The sequence below is a fragment of the Pezoporus occidentalis genome, unplaced genomic scaffold, assembly GCF_034315485.1.
Source record: "Pezoporus occidentalis ecotype Australia unplaced genomic scaffold, CSIRO_AGI_Poc_V1 ctg46, whole genome shotgun sequence".
Classification (NCBI taxonomy): domain Eukaryota; kingdom Metazoa; phylum Chordata; class Aves; order Psittaciformes; family Psittacidae; genus Pezoporus; species Pezoporus occidentalis.
In genome coordinates this window covers 1,352,150-1,371,210 of record NW_026915791.1, presented here as the reverse complement: position 1 = coordinate 1,371,210, position 19,061 = coordinate 1,352,150, and the positions used below count along the sequence as shown (strand labels likewise).

Sequence of the window (19,061 nt, the reverse complement as noted above, 5' to 3'; positions counted from 1 at the left end):
ATGACAGGGTTTTTATAGGGCAAAAATTCAACATTTGAGTTCTCATTTCCACTATTCAGTGACCTACTTTACGGAGATGGGGCAAGGGGAGGGCTGCTAGGGGATTACTTCAGGTCCATTTATATAAGATACTCAGGACACAAATCTATGCCTTTCCTTCTGAAAGTACAAAATGTCAAAGAAACAACGTTCCTGCTAAACAAGTGCAATGCCCAGTATTTCAAGAGGTTGGCATGTCTCTTGCACAGCCACATATCCCTTTCTAATCTGCTGAAGGGACAGAGGAGACCTAACCATCTCAACCCCTCCTTATGAGGTGACAGTCCCTCCTGCTTCACTTGGGGATCCCAAGAGGAACCTCATGCAAGTCAGGAAGAAAGAATTCTCCCCAGACCCAGCAAATAGACACATAGCATGATATTAATATGTCTGTGCAAGTCCTGGCATTTGGAAAACATGTTAGTGCCTAGGCCTTATGTTCATAATTACCACAGCAGTACTGAATCTTGATGAGTCAGTAATGACCTTCAATAGCACAGAGAAACTATTTCAGCTTCCACTTAATCAGGTAACAAAGTCACGCAATAGGCAGAATTTCTTTTAAGGTGCTAAATAAGGCTGATCCTAAATGCTGTTTTTCTTCCCCTGTTCTGATTTTCCTGAGCATCACAGGACAGTAAATTTGAGAGCTGACATAATTCATCACTGCCTGCAGAAACTGTGATGAGATTATAGGTACAGCCATCTAATGGATGTTTCCAATAAATCCCATCAATTTCCCAAATGATTCCCCAGCAAGTACAGACAATGTAGCAGTTACTGTCTGCCAGATGGACAACGCATGACTGCACAAATGTCACTGTCCACTTCACCCTGACAATCAGGTAACAAAGTTTGCATGCCACTGCCATCCATCATGCCAAACTCAGCTCTTATCCTCTCAGTTCTTCACCTGTAAGATGTGCATTAATACGCATGAAGAACAAGTTTCTTTTGGTCAAAAGACAGGCTGTTCCCTTGTCCATGAATTCACTGATTAGCGTTTCCACTCTTACAGTCTTTACGGGATAACTGAGGCAAGAACTGAGCTCCCGCTCAGGAGGTCTCTAGTCCAAGCCCCATCTCAAAGCATGGCCAGATAGAGGTCAGACCAGGCTGCTCAGGGCTTTATGAGGTCTTCAAAACCTCCTAGGATGGGGATCCCACAACGTCTCTATTCTCCCACTTGGATGAGAAACACTTGCTCCTTATATTCAGCCTGAACTTCAACTCATGCCTGTTGCCTCTCACCTTCCCATTACACATTGTCGCAAAGAGCCCAGTTCCATCCTCTTGATATTTCCCTTGTAGGCAGGGGACAGCTGCTGTTAGGTACCCCAGGGCTGCCTCTTCTCTAGTCTGGATAAGCCATCAAGCCCCGGCCGCTCATGATCAACTTCATGGTGTTTGCAGGACTTGCCCCAGTTTGCTGAAGCCTCTCCTGCATCAGGAGTCCAAAACTGGACATACTATTCATCAGCCCCCATTGCTGCTGCTCATGTCCACTCACTGCCTACTGGAATGCCACAGAGCTGCTCACTAGCTAGGCAGCTCCTGCCTGTACCACTGCAACAGCCCTCCACAACACCCCAAGCTTATTACATTACTCCAACACAGTCATTCTGAAGTTCATTGAAAGCCCATAAAATTGCACAAAATCATTTCAGCAAAATAAATCATTCTGATTTATACTTACAAAATTTACCAAAAATAAGTAAAATATTCAAGGTTCCCTGAACAGTAACACAAATAGAAAATAAGCAGCAAATAATAAAATAGGAACTAACTAAACTAAATGTATTTAATATTTTCCTCCTGTCTCTCAAGGTCTGCATATGTATACTTCATGTTTCAGGGTGGAACACAGCAAAAGTGAACTGTGTAAATGTTGACTGCTTGTTCACTTATACAGACAATTTTTGACTCTTTATCAGTGAATTCAACTCTTTGCACCTTGTTTTCCATACACACTTCATGCCCAGTCCACCTCTCCAAATGATGTTTCACCAGTTTGGTTATAAAAATGCTATAAAAGACTGTGCTGAAGACTTCACAAAAGTCAAGGCAAGCAGCTTTCCTTTCCCTCCCTGTGCCCACAGAGACAGTCTTCTTTATCTCAGCAGGCAAACAGGCTGGGTCAGGCTCAGTTCACTTTTGACAATCCATGCTGGCTGCTTCCAGTCACTCCCTGATCCTTCACATCGGTTGACATGCTTTCTAGGACAACATTCTCCATGACCTTCCCAGGCACTAAAGTGGGGACGACTGGCCTGTACTCCCATGCATCTCCTTCTTCCCTTCTTGGAAGATAAAATTTCATTTTTTCCAGTCTTTGTTGGATCTCCTTAGGTCACTATGACTTTTAAAATAATAAAGTAGCCTTAAAGTGACACCAGTTACTTCCCTCAGATACCTCCTATCCAGTGCCATGGGCTTACACAAGTCCATTTTACTTAAGCGGCCTCTAACTCAATCACATGACTATACTTCCCAGGCTTCTATCCAAACCAGAGGTCAGTCCTGCTTCATCTCCCTGTTGTATATAACGTTCTTCATGAAACCCTTTAAGTGGGCAAACCCTCCAGATTCATGTCAGAAGTGATGTGGTGCTCAAGTGGGATATCATACTGAAGATGGACCGCAGGATCTTCTTTAAAATGTAAATGATAATTTACCATGAAAGTCATAAGAGAGCTGTTTAGATGTGACATGTACTTGCAAAGTATTAGTGATGTAAAATTTGGAGAACGGAACTCTGGATATAGTCTTTGAGGCAAAAGTGTTCATTTAATCTTTTTGAAAAAGTAGAAAGCATATACTTGAATGTGTGTGGTAAAAAGGGGTTAGAAGGTGTCTATTAAACATTTTTCTTCTATGCCATAAAAATGCTTTCCAATGTGTTCTTTGTCATTTTCTAAACGACATGCACAGCGTGCCTCATCCCAGTGAATAACAAGCACAATCTGAGGAAAAGCACAGCAATGCTTCATATAAAAGACAATTTGGATACTAGATATAATACTGACACTATTCTGAAAAAAGAATTTTATTTTTTTTTTTAATTCTTCTCTATAGAAATTAACCAGCAACAACTTGTTTCTTCTTGGTTGTAACTAATTCTTGACAGAAAAGAAATTCTGCATTCAGAATGTTTTCTTGTTAATTTTATTAACATGCACTACCTCAGTTATTAAAGTCAACTACTGGGGGAAAAAGTCAATGAAATCTATTGGTTACAAACCAATAGATTAGTAACAAGGTAAAGACAAGCAGGCAATTACCTCTGCATTACACATTCCTACTCCATAGCACAAAATATTATCAGTCAAAGCAATAGCCAAGGCTCTAGCTCATCAAAGAGAGAGACATTTCAATCACTGATCTGGAAATTCAAGTAATAGATACCTTAAACTTTCTGCCTACTGGGAATAGCATGACTCACCAACATGTAATACGTAATCTTTAAGAAAAAAGAGCTCCTTCCTCCATGCTTGGTACTTCCTGTGGTTGGAGGGATTCCGCTTGGTTAACACAGCACCCTCCTGTTTCTCCTTGTAATTTCCTACTATCTATTTTTCATTACTCTGGATGACTTGAAGACTTAAATAAAGGCCAAAGTCCTTTTTGAAGTCTTAAATGAAAGCCAAACCCTTTCATAGAAGTAATAACTTTTCTGACAGTAAAAGAGAACATGTCTGGGTAAATCAGACACTAGCGTGTTCTTGGGAGAGTGCGCTAAATGCCACTTTCAGGTTTCTGTCCTTTAATCAAAGCAGCTCAGCCCCTTGATCTAGGAACTGCTTGGATATCCTTGTGGTGAGAAGTGTTCTGTGTATACACCCTTTTTCCCTGAGAAAGGCATAGGCTGCCTATATCCAAGTTAAACTGATATGAAAGAAAGCCTCTTTACCTGTACTGCTGGAGATGTTGACATCAATGCTGATATCTGATATGCCACCTCCTTTCAGAGACGCAACACACGTGTATGTCCCAAAGTCAGTGAATTTCAAGTCAATAATGTCCAGGTTTGTGGTGCCTGGTGAAACATCGGGGTCAGTCTGTGTAATAACCATCCTTTCAGAGCTTCTCAAGGGACGTCCATTCTTAAACCAGCTGAATGTAAGTTCTTCAGATGGGATGGCTTCCACCTGGCAGGAGATTTTCACCTCTCGCCCAATCTGGATGTTGTCATCTTTGTGATATGGGTCAGGGGTAATCCAAAACCGTCCTTTTTTTAAGGCTAAGAAATAATAATAAAAAAAGTTTACTATAATAAACTATGATTTATGCATATTCAAACTTTGCAAAGACTTACGTTTCACTTTATGCCTACATATGATTTTACTAGGGTCTGTAGCAATAGGACAAGGGGTAATGCTTGTTAACTAAAAGCAGGGACATACACCTTAGATATAAGGAGGAAATTTTCTACAATAAGGGTGGTGGGGCACTGGCACAAGTTTCTCAGAGAAGCTTTGAACACCCAATCCCTGGCAGTGTTGAAGGCCAGGCTGGACAGGGCTTTGAGCAATCTGGTCTAGTGGAAGGTGTCCCTGCCCATAGCAGTGGGGTTGGAACTGTATGAGCTTTAAGGTCCCTTCCAACCCCATTCCATGCAATGATGCTCGGGCAGTCACTGAAGCGTCTAAAGCACACATTTAGCACATGGTTCATTTTTTGTGGGATCAAATCTAATCAAATACCATCACATTGCTAAAGTATCTATCATTTCCAAAATGAAAAATAGGAAGTCAAAGCACCTAAATGAGGCTGAGCTGCTGACAACTGAAGAGCAACCAAAATAATTCATGAACCTTCAGTGTTTGTTACCTGTCTTGAGATATATTTACAAGCCCTTCTTCACCCCTGTGCTATCAGAGCACTGAGAAAGGAGAAAATACAGATATCAACCTAACTACTAATACAAACAGTAGTGTCATCTCCAATCTGTCTGGCAACAAACACAGCCGTGCAAAATAGCTCTGTGCCAGCTGGTTAAATGAGAATAGGCAAGCACATGCCCGAGGCTACAGCCTGCCCTGGTTTACATAACCTGCTCCTTCCCTGTTGCAGCTGGGAGTACTCCTTTCATCCCACAGCTGTCCAGAGGCTGACTGCCCTACCCCACCAAATGGCAGACCATTGGTGGCCAACTGCATTGCCTTATTTAGGCAGGGAAACTGCTGCCAGTTCTAAAAGGTAAGGGGACTGAAAGTACATTTCTGGGCAGTGATCAATGGCAAAAGGCAAAAAGATGCTCTTGTGAGATGCAAGCACAGAGTCCATCACGAGCATCTTGCTTGCACTTCCCTGGCTGGGTCTTGCCAGATGAGGAAAACCCATCCCATGCTCACAGGAGAAACCTGAAGGTTGCACACACAGCTGAGAGAATAACATAATTTGGAGAAGCACAGTATATCTGAATGACCTCTATCTCCACCCAAAACTATTCAAGCCTACTATACAAACTTAATTAATTCCTAAATTCTCTAACCCACAGCCAAGCAGAGTTAAGATAATCTCAATGTTTCATATGGGAACCCCAAGGCAAATGAATTTTTTGAGGCAATCTCAAATGCAGGTCCAGCATTCAGGAGTAACCTATACCCATGCAGGGGCAGAACAACTCCGGAAAATGTTACTTCCCACCATCTTCCCAGCAAGACCAACATCTTTTATTAGCATTCCTTCAGCAATCTATTGGACAAGAGCAAAATAATACTGCAACTCATCTGATTTTTCTTGTCACTCTTTACATGAGCATAAAACTCTCCAGAAACTACCACCATTTACATCAATAAAGTGACTGCTCTAAAGCAGTGTTGCTATGATACTTATTTTTGGAAGAGTGCTTCAGAATCTGCCATTAAATCTTTCAAATACACATATATTTTGATATACTGATACAAAATTCTACTTATACAATCACAAGATCTCCCTCCCCCTATATATATATATATGTGCGTAAGTATGTATGCATGTTAAATATATGCTATCTCCAACCAGAAAGCTCCATAATGAAAATATCAGTCAGAAATGTTACAAGCAAATACCCAGGCTGAATGCAAGCACTGAAGACAAATTTAAGCCCATCATTTCTTGTTGTCATGCTGACTTCTGTTGAAGAGTTTCCCTCATTGCCCTTTTTTCCCCCACCCACTCTCTGCCCCCATCCATGCACAGTGCCCCACATGTGCAGCACTCCTTTTTGTCCTCAGATATCTATATGCTTACAGCAAATGAAGTCTGATACTGTTACAAATGGCAAAGTCTATAAGCTGAAAATTCCCCTGGATCCCATACTTTGAGTAATACGCACTTTTCACTTGCTGTGTACAGAAAGTGTAACAACATCAAATGGAAATAGATGTATGAGGCACCAAGCAAGAAAGCACAATGCATCAGCTCCTTGCTCTATGAGTGCTGAAAATGCTAATTCAGACTCAGTTTTGTTAGCACATAGCTTGTTGAACAAAACAGCTCTCTGGAGCTCACAAATGCCAGGCTGAATCAGCGCTTTCACAAGTTTGAAAAGAATTAACATTTAATTAATAATTAGTGTTTTTTTTCAATGTGGGAAAACAGTATAAAATTGGGCTACTTGTAGACAGCCCCTTACATATGGTGTGAGGAACTTCTTCCACTGTGGAAGCCAGCTCTTTTTATCAGAGAATGAAAAAATGCTGTATTTGTTGTACTGATTAGGTATGGCATTAAAGAAACTTGTCTGGGTGCTGCTATTCAGTTGTAACCATGTATTCAAGAATCCAAGTTGTTGATATGTTCTTAAAAATTTATTATTTCATTTAGTTAAGAAAGTGTCCTGAATTTTATTAAGATTAAATTTTTGCACCAGAATGCACTAGTCTTCACCAAGCGCATCTCGCTCCCTTTTAAAAGCTGCAGCTGGATCCCCAGGAAGCAGAACAAACATTCACAAAGACGAACCATACATTATAAGACAGCTGGAAACAGCCACAGCAAGTAACTTTGAAAGTTGAGCTGAACTTTTTTATTTGAAAATGGAAGAATAAACTATGCTTAGATACACAAACACCAATAAATATATTATGGAAATAGCTTTCAGACAGGGAAATAAACCCCACAGCTTGATAGGCATGATGAGCGGCACATTTAAACCAGAATTAGTTGCTAGTAACCTCAATAAACTATTTTTATTTCTGATTATTTCTTATTTGTTTTGAGTGCTCACACAGACATTTCAGCAGTCCTATAAATAAACAAAAAGGTCTAATGGAAAAGTCACATCAACTTTCATCTGTCCTTTGTTACAATTATTGTTACAATACTGTCTGCAAGCTAAGATAAAGGGTGCATGTTCAGATGTCTTCAGAGTCACTAAGAGGTCTGGTTTGGGGGAATGGAGGAAGAAAAGGAATAGAGCAAAGTGACTTGTTCCTTCATTTCAGAAGTTCTGGAAACTTCCTGAGTTCTCAGTTCTCCTCTGAACTCCTTTTATTTGGATGTATGGAAAAATACTTAGCTCAGGTGTATGCTCTGCACAATTCTTTGGCGGTCAGATTACGCTGTAGCAGGTCAGGACAGTGGATGATCCAGAGACAGGACGTGCTGGGGTGACCCTGCTCAGATCTTTGAACAAATGGTTATTATGGCAATGAAAGGCCCAGTTAAGCTAGTCTCAGATCCAGAACCAGAAGGATTGCCCTTGACAAAATGACCTGGGGTCAGCAGACCTCTCCAGAGTGACTGCCTGCAGCAGGCTTGGGAAGACAAAGCTGTTTCTTGCAGGCTAGGTGTAGTCTTAGAAACACATACGCTAGACGTGGTCTCCAAAAAGACTTAGACCTGACTGATTTACATTGTGTGTGACCTCTTGGGAACACCTGAGTTGAACCTGGTAATAGAAAAGTGATTTCTCTATGCATTCTTCACACAGGTTTGCATTCACGCTCAATCTCCATAAAACAATGGTTTGAATTATCCCCATCTGTAAGTACTTGGACCATAATTTCCAGCCATACCCCTACATACTATCAAGTATATTGAAATCTGCAATGGATTCTGACTCTCGCTTTTCACTGTATTATCAGTTACATTTGAGACAGCATTTGAAGTTTTCCATGGGGTTAGATATAGTGACTGAAAGAGACACAAGGTTAACCAAAAAAATGTGTGAGATGGTGCTGCAGATGCTAACCACAGCTGCTTCCCAACAGAGATTTCAGAACATAATCAACATACAGGGGCAAAAAATGGCAGCAAACATGCAAATAAGTCTGTAACTGTGCTCTGAGACTCAGGAAAGTGCCAGTCTTTCTCCAAAGAGGCCCCAAAGAACTATGATTTGTTCGAATAAACAAAGATGAAACAATTATTGTCCTCAAATTCCTCACAAAACTGTCTTTGCCCTCCCCCATTAATTACATTTCAAAGTAATAAAATGCATTTAATTATCTCAACTAACATCTATTTGTATTCATCAGGTTAAGCTGTATCATCCCATCCCTACCCTGATTCAACTCCAGATCTTCCTTTAAAGCATTAGAATGTTCGTATTTTTGCCAATGGACATTTCATGACATATGAATGGCATTAAACACCATTAACAGAATAAAGTAACTGCAGTGCTATTTGCATGTTTGGTCATAATAACTATTGGCCATTGGCTGATTCTGAAGCTGACATAGAGCACTGAGGAATGCTTGGCTTTGTGTTTGCTGATGTTTGTATCTGTGTGCAGCCACAGCAACACTAAGTAGCAGATCTGTGCAAATTACTGATTTTAACCTTGACTGAGCAGCTGGATACCACATGAGGTCCAGCCTCTGTGCACTCACCAGAAGAAGCTTTGCCTAATTTTGATTGCTCCCCTTCACATTTTGCTAAGACTAATGAGTGATTTTGTTTTCAGCAGTTCCCACTGAACAAGGTAAGAATGTCACCTGAATCTGCCATGCAGACATAAAGACCTGCCTGTGCCTTGGAGCACCCCAAGTATGTTTTGGAGGTTTGCTAAACTCAGCATCCAGCATGTCACTTGTTTCTAGGCACCCAGCACTGGCATTTTATCAAGCAAGTGCAAATACCTTCACCTCCAGATCCAGCTGTCTTTCAGGATCCTCCAAAACCATTGAGAGAGAGTCTGGGTTTCAAATGCACCCTGTGTCAGACAAGGCCAGGTTTCACAGTCATTTGTCTGAATGATTAAGTGAATGAATGTATGAAACAAAGGAATCTGCTCAGGTACCACACCTTGGAAACTGCAGTGCAGTCCCTATTGCCCAGTTTATTTATCTTTATGTGAAAGCTCAGCATAAATAGATCTCTGTACTAAATAAAAAGTCATTCTCACTGAAGAAAGACTCGGGAAAACCTTCTCTGATATTTCTTTCTTCATTAACATGTATACCACTATCACATCCATTGAAGCAAAAAAAAAAAAAAAAGGTCTTATCATAAGCTCCAAAGTCTTTATTTTGGCCATAGGCAACAAAGCTGCTTCGTCTTCAGTGTTCTACAGGATATTGCCTTTAACTGTATTATCAAGGAGCTAAGCTGGGTAAAGACAATTTAACAACTGTCCAAGATATCTTTGTCATTGGTGAATATCACAGTGCAGTCTTTTAAACTTAATTCTGTTACAGTAAAATAAGTTTTGACACTATTTTGTGTATAAGGAACACTGAAAACTCAAATTTCTTTTGTCATCCAACAAAGGTTTTGAAAGGAAAATAACAAAGAGATCATTTAGTATTACAGTCTTCTAGCCTAATTCTAAAACAGAAGATCCACCATAGAGACCAAATCAAGGCACAATTCCATGTTTTTCAGTAAAAGTAGCCACCCTCCCCAGTCATTCTTGGAACCTGAAAAAGCAATAAACCCCCCGAAAACCAAAACTGGAAATACACCAACTTGTGCTTTGCTCTCCAGCCAGTTTGTAGGACCTAGAAACTCCTAGAGTGACCACCTTGTGTCTTGCCATAGGCTTCACCTTCTTCTTTTACAGAAATAACAAAATGGATGAAAAGAAAATAGATGGGATAGATCCCTCCAATCCCTCCACATCTTCTGCATAGCACAAGCCCACATTATTTTTAATAAAATACTCAAAGTCTCACTAGTTTGCCCACAGTGCTGCTGCATTTATTTTGTACTCTGTTACTCAGATTCTTTCTTGGCTGACAGGTAACCACAAGGTCTGCCAAGGTCATCATACTGTTTTATTTCTCCTCTAGGAGGGAAGCCTCTCTTACCTTATGGCTCATCTCCATAACCCTGTAACTGCTTGGTCCACTGCTGAGATACAGAAACTTTCTTAGTCTGAAAGGCAGTCTGAACGCTTTGCTCAAAATTCAAAAGTCAGTCTAACATCAAATAAAATTACCCAAAAGCTCTGCATAGAGCTAGCTTCACCTGCAATTGCAGCAAATAATGCTATTTGATGTTTTTGGATAAAAGAACTCTCTCCAGCAGAATATACACCTGCTCAGAGAGCAGGCAGGGTGCACCTAGATTGGGTCATAAGGAGAACATTAAAAACTAGTGTAACTACATAAATAGTCACAGAGCTTTTAGGGAGAATGCACTGATGTTGACTGCTCTCAAAATACAAATTTCTTAAGTAGGGTATTTAGGACTCTGAGAGGTATTTTTGACAAAATTATGCTGCCTGAATGTTGCCTATAGTCACCTTTCTATCCAAAGACAGACCTGTAAAGTCTTGCTAAAAAACTGACACATACACTCAGCATTTTACCAACAGTTCATTTTTTCTTCTGTCAACATGGTTTTTAAAAAAAGCTTTTTAAAACCTTAACTTTCAGTAGCTATCAGAACAATTAAGCTGTCAAACATCTTCTACTAGAGCATCTCCAAACTTTTTAATATCAAGTAGTTATTTGGCACTTACAAGATCACATGCATTCACATTTTCATTTTAAATGCAAATACTGGAGAGAGATTTCAGGTTTTGTCTCTATTTTTATAAAAGCTTCTGATTTTTAAAAGAAAGAGGATTTATTATTTTGGAGTTAACATGTGTCAGATGTCTGTTTTTACGTGTGCTCTAGTTAATTAGCTCCTATTTCTTTCACTGCTTTTCTTCTGAACGAAGAGGAGGTGTATACTTCTTTGTAATGAAGAAGATTTCAGTTTACAATTTACTCAGTATAGGATCCTTTAAATAGATGAAGCCAAGATCAAAGTAGGTAAAACACAGCATGGTTTCTCTTTTAACTGCTTTTAGAAGTAAATATTCAAGAGAAATAGGCATCAGTATAAGAGCGGAGACCTATAGGTCCGTAGAAATACATCAGTGGGGAGGGTGTTCAGGAGGTCTCCAGGCCAATCTCCTGCTCAAATAAGGGCTAGATCTGAGCTAAAATGGGGTTGTTCAAGGCTTGAAAACCTCCAGGCGTGGAGACTGAACAACCTTCTGCCTGTGGTTCCCCGACAGTGAAAACGAGGAGTCACCCCAGTGGTGTCACACCATTAAAAGCTGATTTTGGGAGGCAAAATCTGTTTTTTCTGCAGTGCCCTACAAGGGACCAGTACCAACTGCCTGGTGGAAGGTGGCTTTGATCAAGCATTTTAAGCACACACAGATAATGATTCAAACACATCTAGTTGGGTACATGAGGGTGAAATAGCAAAAAATGGTCAATAAGCAGAGGTGACAAACTGGCAGCTGGCATTCAGTACTTTCTGCAACCCCAAGCAGAACAAAGGAAAAAAACCCAAAACCCCACAAACAAAATAACCAACAAAACCACATATTTCCTATGCTACAAAATCTCACATTTATAGCTTGCCAAGAAGAGACAGGGAGCACCATCCTGACCAGAGCAGTGGGCTAAGGGCTGCCCCATCCCATAGACTGCCTAACTCATAGGCAAATGGGAGCTACACAAGTCTTATTACAAGTCAGACAAGAACTGGGATATAAATTAAACAATTCAGAGAAGCTGACACAATCCCCAGTGGGCTGTGCACATGCCAAGCAAATTATAAATCCTCTGAACAGTACAGCTGGGTGTTTTCCCAGGCTAATGCCTTTAATTCTTGTGCCAATACTGTAAAAAAAAAAAAAAAAAAATGGAAAAGCCTCGCTAAGTTTTCCTGGATGCCCAAAAGTAATACATTGCTAATCCTCACTCTTCTCTTTGCCCACACACTGCAAACGAAACTGGCACACAGTACTTGTCTTTCCTCCAAAACCTAGAGCAAACCCCCAGTTTCCAAGGCTCCCATAGTGGACTACCCCCACCTCCTGCTTCTTGTGTGGCTCAACAGCTTTATTCAACTGCAGGATTTCATCAGAGCCTGGATTTGTACCAACATGGGATGCATTCCCCTTCAACAGTTTGTTTTTATTTCACAGTTCAGTGCCTCAAAAATTAATAGGGACCCCATCAAACTTTCCAAAATGATTTGTCAGACTGGGCAAAGACCTACCAATCTCATTCACAGCTGCCTGATGCAGCACAAGTACCTTAAAACACATTTCAAGGTCATCAAAGTGTCTTGGTAACATCAGAACAAAACACTGTGCACTGTTCTCTCTTCTGTTTCCCTTGAAGATAAATCAAAACTTTGAAAAAGTACATTTTTTCTGCCAAAATAATGCTTTTAAGACTACACAGACCTCATTACATATTAATCAGCCAATATCTAATACAATAACAAACTATGATGCCACACCTCTGCAAAACAAATTTATCATGCATTAGTAGTTAATAATTGTTAGATAACCAAAAGTAAGGATAAATTTAATTTCCCTGCCCCCAGTGAAGAATGAACATGGTGACATGAAGCAGCCACAAGGCAAGGGCCAGGTTAAGAGAGATCAAATTAATACTACCTCTTGAAACCTCCTCTGATAATACCTTTATATATATGTATTGCTCAGCAGGGAACATACGACAATTTGCAGAGCAAAAAACCTACGTAAAAATAAAATTTCTGTACACAAAAATTCTGGGAAGTCCTAATGAAAGAGCAGAAGAATCAATAAACCATCTACATTTCTATATGAAACCATTTTATGAACTCATCCATGATACACTCCAGGCTGGGAGACAGTGTACATCCCTGAGAGTGCTATTGCAGACAATAAAAATAAATGGACTTATTCAGCTCTGAAGCTCAACTTTTTTACACATTCATTCTCAGAGCTGTAAACTTTTAGGATAGCATGCTGGTAACTTATGATTGTAGCAACCCAATGGATGTGCTGTAAGATCAGGTCTTCTAGACTAAAATCTTATCTCACTGAAATTGCATTCACAGGTTACACCTCCTGGTGGAAGAATCAGAATTGGCTGGCTTTTTCTTTTTTTTGGACTAAACTGTACTCATGCTTAAAAATCTGGAAGAGGCCCCAGGGAGATGCCTGCAGAGGCACTGTCTCCCACAGGGAGCTGGGAGGGCTGTGTGGGGTGGGAGACCAAGCTGACGCCCAATCTACAATTTACAGAACTATTCTTCAACTAGTGCAGGGGTCTATCCCAGAGCCCATTTGCAAACAGTTTTAAAAGGTCCATTTAAACCCCACACCAGAGGAAGGCAGTTTGTCTTGTCCAACAAGACACAAGAGAAACTAAGCAAGGTGGTGAGTGCTGTTAAAACCAAGAGTTAAGTAAATGCTTATGATTACGATAAAAAAATACACGTTGGCATAATGCAAGAGGGAGGACAGGGAGGGCACCTGGCCAGGTGAAGGTGCCCAACTGCCATGGTGGTTCATCAAAAACAAAGCCAGCCTTCCATGCCAGCATGGCATCAGCAGATCTTGTCTGATGCCACTCCACAGCAAAGCCCCATCCCTGGAAATGTTCAAGTCCAGGCTGGATGGAGCTTTGAGCAACCTGGTCCAGGGGAAGGTGCCCCTGCCCATAGCAGGAGGGTTTGAACTAGATAATCTTTAAGGCCCCTTCCAACCTACACAATTCCAGGATTCAGGATTCTATGAAAGCTACTTTCAAGTGATGGCAAACCTACCCCAGGCATTGCCTGTAATGGCACTGAGATTGCATCTCAGTGTCAGAGCAGTTAGATATGGGAAGAGACTCCTGGGAAGAGCTGGGAGGGTTCTGAAAGAAACCTATGGAAATTGCATTGGAGTTAGTCATTTTGTAAAAAAAAAAAAAAAAAAAAAAGAAAGAAAGAAAAGGAAAAAGAAGATTGTACAAGAGATGAGATGAAATGGGTGCCTGTGATAAAGACAGATGTCCTTATCTGGTATATGAATTTCAAAACCTTGGTACATTCATGAATTCACACTTGATTTCTAGTCTGTCCCAAGAAAGCATCACCATTAATGGGTACTGAAAGACAGCACAGGAGTTGCTGAATTTCCAACCTACTGAAACATCCTGAGGAGCTCATCTCTGCCAGCAGCACCCGCAGCCTGCAGCACCCACAGCTCTGCAGCACCACACACAAAGAAGCTCCACGTGCCTGCATGGCCCCTCATTAGGAAGTCAACGGTGGCCATCTCTGTGGTGTAGTAATGCCCATTTTATGTGTATGGATATTTGCCAAGCCTTTTGGCTTTCTCCAGCTATGAAATAAGCACTAGTATAATCAGTCTGCGGTGAGACCTTCCCAGAATACAGAGAGATGGAAAAGAAGAAGGAAAAAACCCCCAAAGGTCCTTCTACATGTTGTACAGAAAACACAACATTTTAGACTTGGCATGCTGGAGCCAGCATCTCCAAACAGTGCTCACAGCATCACAGATGATGCCATCTAACAATCATGAGTGTCAAATGGATACATGACTCGGCCAGCATCCACCACAACTACTGGGGTGATGGCTGTCATGGGTGCTGCCAAAACCCAATTTCCACCTCTTGAATAAAACTTGTGAGCATTGCCTCTGCTCTGGTTCTCAGTATCAGCCCACAGGAGCCCTGCTCACATTTCAATTAACAGCATTTGAGGATCTGAGGGGTGACAGCAGAGGCGCTGATGTGTAACCAGACAGTCTTATTTTTATCCTTTACTTCATGCAACTGCTAAACCAACCAACCAGGGAAATTCCTAATAAAAAGTTCTGGGATAAACAGAGCTGTTGCAGGAAAGCAGAGGAGTAAGCAGGTGTGAGAGAACAGACATCAGTAATACCAGTAATCCTGTAAGGATGTATTTTTTCAAATCTATTACAAAAGCAACAAAATTTTCACTTATTTCCCAATGCTTATCTTTTTTCTTTTTTTTCTTCCTTCCTTTCCCCCTCCCTCTTCACCTTCTTATTAGCAGTCACTAGCACACAGTTCACATACCGTTTTAAAAGATGTAATACAATAGGTACTTCCAGCAATTTTGGCCTTTAAATGCATTTCCCCAGAGTGCTTTTTGGTCAGAAAAAGCTTCTGTGCTAATGTTGATCACAGGTCATTACTTTATATTTAAACTGACAGGGAATCCCACCCCTTTGAATAATTAACTCTAAATACTGTGTTTCCACTTCACGGAAGGAAAAAGTCACACAATCAGAGTCAACTGGCACTAAAAAAATGTTGCAGTTTCAATGGAAGAGAGAAAGTGATCTTTTTCAAGAATGCGATAGGAGGAGTTGTTGATGAAGCAATAAAGTTGGTATATGCTGACACCCTTCCAAACCATTTCAGTGCTCAATACTGAAAACCTGTAAGAATGTAAATGTTTTTAGACCTATAAAACTTTTCTCTGACTCTACCTTTTTCCCAGTCTGATGTGCAGGTGCTCTTTAAAGATGCCACCCATTTTTGCTCTCTTACTAGATGGAGAAGCCACCTTACATCCTTCATCATCAAAAGCCTTTAATTCTGCATTAACATACTGGTAGTTACAGAGAGATTTTATTTTCATTATCCCTTTCACAGTGTCTTTAGAATATTTATTCTTCCATGCTCTCATAATTCTGAGTACCCAGTCTGAGTCATGTTGAAAATGTATAATTTTCCAGAAGCTGTAGACATACGATTATCTTGATTCCTGCCTCTTTTGACATTTCCAATCGTCACCCAAAATCTCTATGGTGTTGTAATGATCATGCTTTTATGTAGCATCTTGCAGATTACAAGGCTAATATTACCATTTCTCTTCTTCTCTTACCATTTCTCTGCTTCCCTCCCCAAATATGCATTGAAGAGAGAATTCTGAAGGAGTAAAATAACCTCCAACAGCGAAGTCTAAAAGCTCCTCAGGCTGCAAGTTTCCTGGGACATGGGATAAGTTGGATGTCCAACTTTCCATGCCACATCAAGGCAAAGAACTGAGTCTGGGGCCATATCAGAGGTGAGGTCTCTCACTACCAAGCTCCTGGAAATAATGTGAAGTCTTCTCTGTGTAGCCGTGTGTGCATGGGACCTGAAGAAGTATCCATATCACCATGTGTGTTGGCCAAAGGGCTATAAGCAAGCAAGGTTTTGCATTTTAACACAAATTTATGTGCATGTGTGTTTCCTTCTTATTTAATTAACAAAAGATCCCTACAAAGACTATCATTCACTTGCTGAGACCAACAGAGGTATGTAGTGACAAATTCATGATGAAAGAAAATGAACAGAAATATCCTGGGTGAGAAAGAACTCTGAAAGAAGTGCAACAGATTTCCCCCATCCTGGTCTTTATGACAAATAATCTTCATTACATCAGAGCAACTTCTTTTTTTCTCTACCATGGAAAAATCAGAAAAACAAAACACCCTCCAAGTAAGCACAACGAAAAATGCACACATCAGACATGAAGGTTGAAGGTTGTTGGGAACTTCGTCTGGAGGGGGTATGTTGGATTTGATACCTGAGAGAGGTTTTTAAGAGAATGATAAAGCCATCAAGTATTACTAGAATGAGAGGAGTCAAGATTCCCTTAGAGTGCCCTCTGCTTTCTGACAGTTTTGTCTAGAAATATGTTATGGGAAGCTATTCTAATCATCAGACTGAGAGCAGGATGTGAAGATGCCACTAATGAGAACATCCACCAATAATCATATGCTAGCAGACTTGCAATCATTTAAAGAACTCATTAATCTAAAGAAAATACTTAGAAAGAAACTTTCATAATTAGAATTGGTAAGCAGCCAGCTTTGCTAAAATGAGAGAGTATTTCTTCTTTCTCTGGTTTGACTCAAGACACCTTGATGGATGACAATGCCTTTGATGGAATGAAATATTCTGCAATAACTTTGGGTAGAGCTAAGCTGACAATGACATTCTTTAAAACGCCTGTATTTCACAGAGCTTCTCACTAAGATTTCGACAGGTAAACAATACATGGTTGCTGATTTGCCTCTGGTGAGCTCCCATTGATAACAAATGGAGGAAATGAAGTATACTGCATTATGTTTGTGTCTCTTCAGAAAGGTGGTGTGGTTCTCAAAACAATTTATCATCTCAGCAAAACCTTCACTAACATTAACTGATGTCTGAAAGGGAAAGGCCCTAACACAACAGCTCAGCAGAACAAATAGAGCAGAGTTTGCAGCTTACAACTTTCTTGAGAAAGGGGTATCTTTAAAGGATGTTGCTCTATCTGCAAGTGTTAATTTAACTGCTTAAGGGGGCAGGGTATGAGAGAGTCTTTTCCCTCAGCAGCTGTGTGCAGCACCTGTTGTTTTGCAAGGGATCTACATTCATCTGAACTTGTGAGTAAGCACTCTTTGTTTTTATAGAAGGATTTATAACTCCTTTTAAGCTATACAGGCCAAAAGAGAACTAACAAATAAATAAATAAACAGTAACCCAAAAGACAATTATGACCAAATGGGCTCCTTGCTGCAATGGCAGCTTCAGTCTGTTTTTTGTATTACGAATAGGTATCTCCTTCTGGGCCAATGCCCACTGGAAGTGGGGGAAACAAAGTAGCAGTGGAAAAACAAAGAACATGTTAAATGTTTATGTATATTAGGAGGCTTCCAGAGAACTCCTGGGAGCTAACTGATGGAAAGCAAAGCACTGAGACCATTAGCAGCACCCGTTATCCCACCACTCTTTCAGCAGCACGTGGCAATTGCAGAAATTACTTATTTACACGGTGAAGTAGCAGCGAACACTCATTACACAGCACTTCCATGCAGGCACATTTTGCACCATCTCTCAGGTGACACATACTTGCCTAAGCTGTCGTAGCTGGTCATCCTGCACTTTCACTGTATTTTCCCACACTTTTTAAGGGTCTCTGAAATGACTGATGGAGGAGCACAGACCTGAATACACTTTGGCACCACAATGCCTGAATCTACTTATGAATTCACAGCCTCATCTGCTGCCTCAGTTGCTTACTGATCCACATAATTTCTGGCCTTCAAAAAAGATAAATTACTTTTATTACTGACTTATTTACTTTTTGTTGTTTCATTTTGGATTATTCTAGGTTCAGAGTTTTTCAGTATTTTTAAAGGTGTGGTGGTCGTACAGTGTCATTCCCAGTGGGTTCACAGTCAGATCTGGTGGACAGTCACAGACGTGGGCAGTAAGCCACAAAAACAGGAAAGTGTATGCACTTTTAGATAAATGCACGGTGAAATTTAGTGAATTTTAAAGGGAAAAAAAGTTATTCTGAGCCCTGATGATGTTTTGAGAAAAACAACATTTCTTTCGGGGTAAGATTATTTTCTAATCCTGAGACTGGAAATCCACATGACAGAAGATATGAACTCCATTTTCCAAGTGCTTCTGCTGCAAAGCTTAGCTGCTATTTCAAGTAAATATTCTTTTCTCTTCAGCTGCTATGTGAAAATGCAACAACAAAATAAGGGATGAAATCAAGAGAAACAGTGAGCTACACACAAAAAGCTAAGAAATATATACACAATGTAGAATCAAATGGACTTGATGATCTTAAAGGTCTTTTCCAACCTATTTGATTCTAAGATTCAAAACTCTGATACAAAATTTCTGTTATATTTTATTCCTAAACTCAGCATCACTTTTAGTAAAGACAAAACTGGAATAAAGGTTGGGTTGTTTTTTTTCCTAAAAGACAGTTCTTCCTCTTTAACAGAAATAATAAGGCAAACATCATAGCAGGAAGTAATGTATTTGGGCTAGAAG

At 40.3% G+C, this 19,061-nt stretch overlaps 1 protein-coding gene across 1 annotated transcript in view; it reads right to left on the bottom strand.

Annotated features, from left to right (window-relative positions):
• MDGA2 (MAM domain containing glycosylphosphatidylinositol anchor 2) overlaps nt 1-19,061 on the bottom strand; it is a 263,922-nt gene that overhangs the window by 130,937 nt on the left and 113,924 nt on the right. Inside the window, exon 7 of the mRNA XM_062635604.1 lies at nt 3,950-4,279. Coding sequence (XP_062491588.1) covers nt 3,950-4,279 — 330 coding nt within the window. The remainder of the gene's footprint in view (nt 1-3,949; nt 4,280-19,061) is intronic.